Genomic DNA, 11,422 nt, shown 5'->3' on the forward strand with positions numbered 1-11,422 from the left:
ATCAAATACCCTCACAATAATAAATATCTAATTGTCCTTCTGAAACAAGTATTTCCTACGTATGTTGAAAAAAAAAAGTTATCTTTATATCTTGGGCTACTATGAAAACCGAACTATCTTTCATTAGATACGCAAATATATATTCATTTGATTATATGCATTATTATGAATAAGTGCGCGTAGCATATAAGCACATGCAGTTATACTGTGTTTTAAAAATACACAGTCATATTCATAGTCAGGTAAACGTAAATGTACCATGTATTCATTTATGTACCGGGCCTATTCATCTGCACTATAGCAGGCTACGACGCAGTCACCTCACACGGTATTTTGTGTAGCATAATTATATGTTGGATTGGGATCAGGTGCAGTCCCGACTACAACTGCACGCTAGGGACTGCATAGGATCCTGTCCATTCAAATTTTCAATAGAAGGTTCAGATTAAATGCTACGGTAGCATTGATATAATAATTTTTGTTGGATTATCTAAATGAACGGTGCCCTATTAAATTTGGGCCTTTGAATTTACATCCTGCGGCCATTGTATAACTGCCTAAGTTGCAGTCATAGTAAGGACTGCACAAGAACCAAATCCGTGCGTGTTGTAGCCGCTGTAACATATTGCCGAACACGGCTGCTGCAACTTTATAGAAATAATATCCTTACTAAAAAAAGTACACCATCGATGTCCGAAGAAGAAAGGAAAAATCATATTCAACGATCAAACCATTGTCGCCGTATGTTGGTACACGGTATTAAACGTGCCAAAACCATCTTCCCCCTCCCCACAGACGTCAAACGTGGCGAACCACTTGACACCAACGTGTGCACGTCTGACTTCTTGCACTCCCTATACGTCTTGACCCCCCCCCCCCCCCCCCCCCCCCACCCAAACGCCCAACGGATCCTTCTGGAACCCACTCGCGCCGTCAAACCACCACCGCCTCCGTCTCCTTCTCCGTTCCCGTCTCCGTCTCCCCCAGAGAGCTCTCGTCGCGCGCGCGCACTTTTCTCCTCTCCGACTGCGGGGCCCACCAGTCAGAAGAGAACTCTCCTGGCGCCTCTCTCTCCCCCAACCCCACCGGATACCTGATCCGGGCCGTCCGTTCGATCGATCCGACGGCGGAGACGTTGTCCTGGGCTCCCACGGCAGGAATTGGATGGTTCTAGAACTCACCCGAGTCCCGACCACCCCACCCCCACCACCACAGCCGCCTCTCATATATCAAGCGGCCGCCCACGCGCCCCTCGCATCTGTCGCGAAGGCGATTCAGGCGAGAAGAGAGAGAGAGCGCGAGGCCGGCGGTTCTAGAAGCTTCCAGACCCTTCGGCGCGAGCGAGCTCACCTCCCCCGTAGGTACGGCCCACCCTTCTCTTCCCAGGTCGCGCCGCGAGTTGGATCCGCGCCACCGCCCGCCCGTGGATCTGATCGTGTTTCGGCGATTTGTTCGTTGCGTTTTCGATTTTATTTTATTTTTTTCTGGGGTCTCAGCCTGGGGGGATGGTTTGCGCTGCTCGGGTTTCAGCCGCGGAGGGATGATGTTTTTCGTTGTTATTTTTTTTTTTCGCGGTAGCTGCGCGGGATTTTGACTCGCTAGGGTTTTAGATCGGTCGTGGTGCTTAGAGTAATCTCAAATCCTTGAATTGTTACAACTTTTTATTTTTGCAGCTCTGCAGATCGAGATTTATGTGATTTTAGTGTTGATGTTTAGGTGGTTATAGGTTTGGATCCTGCTGTGAGTAACTCGTAGATCCTGATCCTGATTGATTGTATTTATGTGCGCAGGAGCTGTTCATTAGATCTGAATAAGGGGGATTGAAGCAGTGAGGAGAAGATGAGCGTGGTGGGCTTTGATCTAGGGAATGAGAGCTGCATTGTGGCCGTCGCGCGGCAGCGCGGCATTGATGTGGTCCTCAACGAGGAGTCGAAGCGGGAGACTCCGGCTATTGTCTGCTTCGGCGACAAGCAGCGGTTCATCGGGACAGCGGGCGCTGCTTCCTCCACGATGAACCCCAAGAATTCTGTTTCTCAGATCAAGCGGCTCCTCGGGCGCAAGTACTCTGATCCTGAGCTCCAGCGTGATATTGCGGCCTTCCCCTTCCGTGTCTCGGAAGGGCCTGATGGATTTCCTCTTGTTCATGCCCGTTACCTTGGTGAAGAGCGGGTTTTCACTCCGACGCAGCTCATGGCTATGGTGCTTTCTAATCTGAAGGGTATTGCAGAGAGCAACCTGAATACTGCTGTTGTTGACTGCTGCATAGGCATTCCGGTGTACTTCACAGACCTTCAGCGCAGAGCTGTGCTTGATGCCGCCACCATTGCCGGCCTCTGCCCATTGCGGTTGTTTCATGAGACCACCGCAACAGCATTGGCATATGGTATTTACAAGACTGATCTTCCAGAGAATGATCAATTAAATGTTGCCTTTGTGGATGTTGGACATGCCAGCATGCAAGTCTGCATTGCTGGTTACAAGAAGGGACAACTCAAGATCTTGTCGCATGCATATGACCGGTCCCTTGGTGGGAGGGACTTCGATGAAGTCCTGTTTAAGCACTTTGCAGCGAAATTCAAGGATGAGTACAAGATAGATGTTTACCAGAATGCTCGTGCCTGCATTAGGCTCCGTGTGGCTTGTGAGAAGCTCAAGAAGGTGCTGAGTGCTAACCCTGAGTCACCAATGCACATTGAATGCTTGATGGATGAGAAGGATGTGAGAGGTTTTATCAAGAGGGAAGAGTTTGAGAAGATTAGTGCGCCAATACTGGAACGTGTTAAGGGGCCACTGGAGAAGGCTTTAGCAGAAGCTGGTTTAACGACAGAGAATGTCCATTTTGTTGAAGTTGTTGGTTCAGGTTCTCGTGTCCCGGCAATAATTAAGATACTCACAGATTTCTTTGGGAAAGAACCAAGGAGGACAATGAATGCGAGTGAATGTGTTGCCAGGGGATGTGCGCTGGAGTGTGCTATCCTTAGTCCCACTTTTAAAGTGCGGGAGTTTCAGGTATGTGCCCGCTTTCACCCTGCTGCCTTCTCTGCTTTGGCTATCTGCACAATACATTAATAGAAATCTTGCTGCTTCATGCCTTAAAATCTCTAATTAAGGATTGTTTAAGACGCTCATCCTCATGTGCACCGTCATTAAAGTTTAATTGGATAGTCCAATAAGATTTGTCTCCTTACATGACTCCATTAAGATCATGCAACCATCACCAATAGTTATTCATAGTGTCGTAATTTTCATGACAATTTTATCCGGTACTCCAATGAAACTGTTTCCTTAATATCATGCAACCTCTAGTTATAACCAATAGGTTTATGCAGAATGTTCGTCATAATTTTCATAACAACTTAGCGTGATACTTAACATGACTCAAATATCATGCAACCTCTAGTCATGAGTTTTGTGACCAATATGGCTTATTATGCAGAATGTTGGTCATAATTTTCGTTGTAATTTAATCTCATACTCCAATAAGATTGTTTCTAACATGACTTCATTAAGATCGTGCGAACTCGCTTATGCAGAGTTTGTCTTGTTGGCTCCTTGAATCTGGGTTTACCCACCAATTTAATTCTTGCCTAATAACATTGCTGGAATCTATAAAGCTTTCAGCATATTCTTACTGTTTAAGGATAACATATGCACTGAAGGCCTGATTTGAATGAGTAGTATTTGGTTCAAAAATCTATTTCACTCCCTTGAAGTCTTAAAATTAAAACAAATCTTAGTATACTACTACTCAAAATCATTTTAGGATAACACTAACACTAGGATTTTTTTTCTTTCGTGAGTTTACAATAAATCATCCTAGTTCTTGCTTGTACAACACTACAACTATGTTTTTTCCCCAGCTATAACGCTAAACCCTGTGCAGGTTAATGATGGTTTCCCTTTCTCAATTGCAATGTCATGGAAACCAGACTCTCAGAATGGTGATAACCAACAGACTGTTGTATTCCCCAAGGGTAACCCATTGCCCAGCGTTAAAGCATTGACCTTCTATAGGTCCAATACATTTCAAGTAGATGTCACGTATGTTGATACTGGTGATTTGCAAATATCACCAAAGATCAGCACTTACACGGTAACTGACTTAATATTTCCTTTTTTATGTTCTCGAATGTGCTTCGAGTCCAACTATCGTGTATTGATCATGTTCTTTTGTTGTGTGTGTTTATGTTAATGTATAGGTTGGTCCTTTCAATCCCGGCAAAGGTGACAAAGCGAAACTGAAAGTGAAAGTCCGCCTTAACATCCATGGGGTGGTCACAGTTGAATCAGCAACAGTGAGTGATAATGCAGGCTGTTTTTTTTTTGTAGTTCTTTTCCTAAATGATTTTCGTTGAAATAAATCTGAGAGTATTTCTATTGGTCTGGTGCAGATGTTGGAGGAGGAGGAAGTGGAAGTTCCAGTAGCAGCTACAACTGAGCCTCCGAAAGATTCTGCCAAGATGGAGACAGATGATGCACCTAATGAAGCTGCTTCTGGAACTGATGTAAACATGCAGGAAGCCAAAGCCCCTGCAGATGCTGCTGCCGATGGTGCTGAAAATGGCGCACCAAATTCTGAGGAAAAATCAGTCCCTATGGAAACTGATGCCAAGGTAAATTTTCATTACTGACAAAATCTTGAATTATCATGCTAGCAGGTGCCTGAAGCCTTTTAATTTGAAACCTTTTGCTTTTTGAAGTATCATCAGTACAAGGTGGAAGTTGAGGAAACAGTATTCTGGACATGTTTTTTATTCAGATCTAACATATCTTGCCTTTGTAGTTTATATTTATAGATAACCTTTTGAAGCTTACATGCGCAAGCTGATCTGATTAGTCCACTGCACTGTTATGCCTTCGATTTGACACTTTGCTTGCATTGATTTTATCACGACTTTTTCCATGCCAACCACAATGTGCCAGTGCGCAACAAATTCGTTGCAATTGCTGTTTTTGTGGTAGTTATCTATCATTCTATTGCTGAAACTATACTTGATACAAATATGATCATTCTTCACTGGATCCTTCCTACTGTGGTTCAAAATTTGGTTTTATCTTTTCCTCAATTCCTCAGTCTGTTTCAGTTTGCCCTAAAGGGACAAGTGAATTGATGAAATGCGATGAAGGAAAAAGTAAACTGTATCAGATGAACTAACAGTTGACACATTTTGATGAAAAAACTGCAGGTTGAGCCATCAAAGAAGAAAGTAAAGAAAACTAATGTTCCAGTTGCTGAGTTGGTTTATGGTGCCTTGGGGACTACAGAGTTGCAGAAGGCTGTGGAAAAAGAGTATGAAATGGCTCTTCAGGACAGGGTGATGGAAGAGACAAAAGATAAGAAGAATGCCGTGGAGTCTTATGTTTATGACATGCGAAACAAGGTTTGATCGATTCCACTCTTTCCTGACTTCATCTTTAGTTAGAGGCAGAAACTGATAATATGTTATTTTTCAGCTGTACGACAAGTACAATGATTTTGTGACTGCTGAAGACAAGGAAGCATTCATTGCTAAGCTTCAAGAGGTTGAGGATTGGTTGTACGAAGATGGTGAGGATGAGACCAAAGGAGTGTATGTTGCTAAGCTTGAAGAACTTAAAAAGGTTTGTCTCTTTCATTTATTTTGCTCCTTACATCTTGTTAGTTTGTATATTAAAAAAAAGCTATGATTTTTGGTCACAGGTGGGGGGTCCCATTGAGGCAAGGTACAAGGAATGGATGGACAGAGGCCCTTCCATCGACCAACTTGCTTACTGTATCAACAGTTTCAGAGATGCTGCCTTGTCCAAAGATCCGAAGTTTGATCACATTGAGATGGAGGAGAAACAGAAGGTATTCAATGCATCAACTACAAAATTAGCACAATATCTTTTCTCTATACACTGATTGCAATGCTAGTTCACGAACTACGTTCTGCTAGTGAATGGTAACAGAAATAAAATCCTTTTATTAGGGTTACAAAGTAATTGACATACGCCCTGCTTGGCCCTACATTGGATTATAGCAATTTTGAATGAATTGTAAAGCTTGATTTTTCAGAATAATTTTAGATAGACTTTTCACTCGTCTTAGTTGATCCCACCGATAGACGGTATTAAATTCATTTGCTTGTCACATGCAGGTGATTAACCAGTGTTCCGAAGCAGAAGTCTGGCTGAGAGAGAAAATACAGCAGCAAGATGCTCTGCCGAAGCATGCTAACCCTGTCCTACTCTCTTCTGATTTAAAGAAAAAGGCCGAAACGGTTGACAGGTCCGTAGATAAATCTCTCTTGACGCCACTTGCTGTTCCTGTATCCTATGTTTAAGCATACTTCTAACGCCCATTCTTTTTACAGGTTCTGCAAACCGATAATGATGAAGCCGAAACCAGCTCCTAAGCCACAGACGCCCCCACAAACGCCACCGACCGAGACCCCGGCTGGCGGAGCCCAAACACCAGAGCAGCAACCTCAGGGAGCTGAAGCGGCTGGCGAGGCCAGCGAGGGCGGCGCCAGCGAATCTACCGGCGAGCAAATGGAGACGGACAAACCGGAGGGAACTGAAGCTGCCTAGGCTGCAGCTGCGGAAACGTTTTTCAGTTTCCTGCAAGTTGCTGCTGCTCGGTCTGCATTCGTTATCAGATTCCGACACCGAAGTTCAGTAGAGGTTCGCTAGGGATGGATTTGTGATTCACCATACTTCGTGAGGATCATCTGCGTGAACGTACGTTTAGGTTTATATCCTACTGTACCAATGTGTTGTTAAAATCGGCTTTCCCTTTTTAATTTTTCTGCCAAGGGGTTTTCTTTCAATTCGAGATATAAGGGCACGTTTCAGATTTGGTGTCCTACGGGGTGGGTGTTATAGCGGGACTTACAATGGAACTCAAATTTTTAAGTCCGATGTATCAACTGATTCTTGTTCCATGGGATTTGCACGCTCTTCTGGACTTACTTTTGCATGTGTTTATGTGCTGGCCTGGGTTTAATGGCCTGCTAGTGTGCATTCTTTTGCTGCTGGCCTTGGTCTTGGGTGTTTTAAGTTTTAACCGGTGGCTCGTTGCTTCTGCTTGCGCTCATCTGGACGACATTTTCTCCATTAGGACAGGGTAGACCGTAGACCTAGAGAAATCAAGAGGCTGGAAGGGCACTAAACATCATCAGTTACTGATCAAGGTCAAGTTGCAACTGTGATACAAGGGCCCATTGGTGCAAAGGGAGCCTTGTGTGCTGTGGCTGCTCGCATTTGTTGTACGAGGCTCCAGCCGGCCCACTAGACCTGTCGTGCAAAGCAAGTAGGGATGAAAATTTTCGTTCGTTCCGAAGAAAACGAATACAAATACGGGTATGATATTGGGGTTTCCGACAATATAGATTTGGAATCCTGTGAACAATACTATTCGGGTATCCGTTCAAGCAATGAGATATACTCAATTTCTTAATAACCCTACGACCTTCGATCTACATCTTTTTATATTTAATAGTAGTCTATCTTTCAACACTAGTCCACACTATTAATATTATTTAAAATTTTATTTTTTATAAATTATATTATATTTTATATAAAACAAGCTAATTATATATGATGATATTTATTTCTATTATAAATTGAGGTGATTTTCGTGTTTCCAAAAAAAAATGTTTCCATATTCGTGTTTGATCATATTCGATCTTTATTTGTATTCGAGATAATTCATATTTGTTTCCGTATATGGCAAAATAATATGAAAACAGTATTGCATGATTATCCGTTAGTTTTCATTCCTAGTTGCACGGAAGTATTCGCCAAATACTTCAGTGTTAAATTGTAACAAATGCTAGACAACCTCATGGCGAATTACAGCGGGGCTAAAAATTAATAGACGCTTTAAATAGTTAGAGAGTGTAGCTTAATTAACCGATATGTAGATAGAACCCTATCGAGGATGTATATGTGCATATTTTCTTGGAATAATTAACTATTTTTTCTTAGGCATGTTTTGTGTGTGTTGGGCGCCGCGTGGGTGTAAATGTTATTGAGAGAGTGTGCGTTGCACGAGTCACATATCATATGAGATACGTTGAATATATATAGAGTAAAGTTCTGTACATGTGTTAAGAAAAACTGTACAAGGTCTAATCGATATGGCTGTTTTCTTCCTCCTATTTTACTAACCCACATATCTCTTTTTCGCGTGCACGTTTTTCAAACTGAAACTGTGTGATTTATTAAAAAACTTTCTATATGAAAACTGTTTTTTAAAAGAATCATATTAATCTATTTTTTTAAAAAATAATTAATATTTAATTAATTATATAACAATACGAGCAGTTTTACGTGCCGGGAGGAGGGTTCCCACCCCCTCCTCCAGAACACAACATATAGGCGCTTGGCTCATGCGAGCACCCACGTTTTAGCTCCTCATTTTTTCGCCCCAAAGCTATAGATAAAATTCCTTGTGATAGAAAATTTTCTCATTCTTTTCCTTTCATATCTCCTAGGAAACGAGGGGGATGAACGAGTGAAGACTATGTTTTAGCACATCGTATGTGTTTGCCATCGTTTCCAACCGTTCGTGCACTGAAGTGGTGTGCCGCCAGCCCGCCACTCTGTTGGGTCTGAATTTTTGCACATCCATATAGTAGTGAGCATCCTCTAAACTCTCCTTGTGTATCGACATTAATTGCACTGTAAAGTGGAAGACTATATATCTCCTACACTTGTCAACAACTCGACATAGGGGGTATATGGAGTTGTTGGATTATCCTCGAACCGGTAGTCTATCTGGGGCCCATACTTTGGTTTGGATTACTAGCCAAGCAAAGCATTTGTATTTTCTTGGTGCCCACAGCTTCCAGATAAGCATGCCAAAGTTGGTTCGGACCAACCCAAAAAACTATGCATTGTATGCCGAGGTAATTTGTTTGTACGGGGCATGGTAATTGTGTACGGGGCATGGTCCGTGAGTTTCCACGAGGTCTGGTCTTCCTCCCCCTACTCAGATGTTTTTATCAATGCAGCTATATTAGAGCAGGTACAATGGCAGACTATAAGCCAGCTGCAAACATAATTTAAGGAGATAAATGAGGAGAGAGAAGGGCAGCGGGCTACAGATTTGTAGCCAGCTGTAGCACGGACTCCAAGACACAGTGTGTGTATGACAGGTGGGACCAGGTACTAATAGTGTAGTATATAACTATTGTATGCATGAGCTATTAGATTGGCTATAGATGAATTAGAGCTAGTAGTTGGCTATACTATTGAACTTGCTCTTAGTACTAGTACTCATCACAAGAAATTTAAATGCTTGCTTTGGAAAAGATGACTAGGAGGTAATCAATGAGGGCAGCAATGTAATTTGCCATGTCTTTTACTATCTCCGTCCTTAAATAAATGTAGTTCAATTTAGCCCAAAAATTTGTCCCTAAAAGAATGTGCAGTGGTCCACAGTCCACTAGACTTTTTTTTAATACTATGTTTTCTTCTCATTTTTAGTCGTTCAACTAATAATACTCCTCTTTCTTCTCATAATCTCATTTTCTTTCTATATCTTTTAACCCCTTACTTAATACTCCATTCGTTAAAAAAATATAAGGGATTTTGACCGGATATGACACATCCTAGTAATACGAATCTAGACAGAACATATGTCACATCAGATTAAAATCCCTTATTTTTGAGACGAAGTGAGTATGTCTTTGCTAGCTAAAAGCCTAAAACTACACTTAAATGAAATGAAGGAGTAATACAGTGTGAGATTTGTTAGAACGACATATGTAAATTGTAATAGAGGGAATAATATAAATGCATTGCTTATGGTTAGAAATGAAAATAGCAGTTACGTTTCATAAATTATTTTGAAGCAAGGCCATGGCACCTTGGCACGATCGATCTGAGCAAGGCTTGAGTATACATGTAAAGAGTTGATTTTTAGCATTCAAAATCTGTAAAAAAAAAAGATCCTTTTATCTACTGGAGTATTGGTCTACTGTACAAAGTACAAACCAAAGTAGTATTAAATTAACGAGCATTATCCATTCAATACCTCTCAATTACCTTCCTAAACAATAACTTTTTTTATTAATAGAGACATTTTTTCTCTTCATACTAATTTTTCCTATAACGGTTATAAATGATTTTTTTTGAGTACTCCCTCTATCCTATAATATAAGGCGCGGTCAAAGTTGGCACGGTCTCCAAAACTAATATTTAGCTTATAATTTCTCGTATGCTATAAGGATTGTAGCAACAAAATTATAACCGTATGAAAGTAATTTTAAATCTCAATCTAATGATATAATTTTTAACAAATAAAATTCATTTCATATTATACTAAGTGTTGGTCAAATGTTTTAAATGTTGAATCTTGAAAATGCATGTGCGCCTTATATTATGGGATAGAGGGAGTAGTACACTTTCAAGTTTTAACGTGTGTCTACATAAAACTCAGAGCGACCCCTAACAATTTGAGGATTATATATGTGTAAAATGTTAAATAAGATTTTATCTTTAGAAAATACTAATCGCATATATAATAGATCAAGCCTAAATATTTTTTTACAAAACATTGGGATGGGTCTCTACTACGCATGCAACCAGTGTCCCTCCATAAAAGCTACGATCAAATAATACTCTTTTCTTTAGATATATCCTACTATCAAACGAACAAGAATTGTTCACAACCATAACACTTAGAGCTATGTCAAAGAAGCTCACCTACCTACACATCAATTCAGTTTATTCTTATTTTTAGGGTCATGTATAGTCGCTGTCATCTTACACGTGTATAGAGACGGACCTTGTAAAACTACGTGCACTTCTAATTGCGATGCATTTAGTATAACTTAAAAATACACTTATACAGAGAACACAACTAAAAATGCGAATTTTGATACCTTATGGTTTGTGTGAAACCCACAAGCATGCTTTGCACACATTTTCCACCCACACAAATAATTAACTCCAAAAATGAAACTCTCAAAGCATAAATTAAACCAAGCATGCCCAAATTAAGGTGCAAGGGCAAGGGCAAGGTCCCTCCTTTTTCTCCCCCTTTCCCCCACCAAACCAGCAGCCATCACCGCATGCGTTACTACGTGTGTGCATGGCCTCCCTCACCACCACCACCAGCAGCAGCCAGCCCAACGTATACTCCACTACTACTACTACTACGTCAGTTACACTCCACCACCGCGTCCGCGTCCGCGTCTCGCCGCTCGCCGCCCGCGCGCGCTCGCGTCGCTCGCCTCGCATGCCAAGTGTGCGCCGCCCGCCGCGCCGCGCCGCGCCCCCTCGCGCGCGCGCGCCTCCTCATGACCAACGTGACCCCACCCACCACCAACCCCCGCTTCCGCGTCACTCCTCCGCTCGCCTCCAAAACCACACCGCGCCGCGCTCGCGCTCTCGCTCTCCTCCTCGCTCTCGCTCTCTCGATCGATCGAATCGATTCCCCTCTCCCGAATCA

At 42.1% G+C, this 11,422-nt stretch overlaps 1 protein-coding gene across 1 annotated transcript; it reads left to right on the top strand.

The window, feature by feature from the left end:
* The first annotated feature begins 1,207 nt into the window (after positions 1–1,207).
* On the top strand, positions 1,208–6,932 carry LOC127775965 (heat shock 70 kDa protein 15-like). The gene is made up of 10 exons (XM_052302284.1): positions 1,208–1,361; positions 1,791–3,009; positions 3,884–4,093; positions 4,200–4,295; positions 4,392–4,613; positions 5,187–5,381; positions 5,455–5,601; positions 5,681–5,830; positions 6,120–6,250; positions 6,336–6,932. Exons 2-10 carry the CDS (start codon positions 1,840–1,842, stop codon positions 6,550–6,552), a joined length of 2,538 nt encoding a protein of 845 aa, XP_052158244.1. The 5' UTR covers positions 1,208–1,361; positions 1,791–1,839; the 3' UTR covers positions 6,553–6,932.
* Positions 6,933–11,422: the final 4,490 nt, after the last annotated feature.

This window comes from Oryza glaberrima, chromosome 1, assembly GCF_000147395.1.
Source record: "Oryza glaberrima chromosome 1, OglaRS2, whole genome shotgun sequence".
Lineage (NCBI taxonomy): Eukaryota > Viridiplantae > Streptophyta > Magnoliopsida > Poales > Poaceae > Oryza > Oryza glaberrima.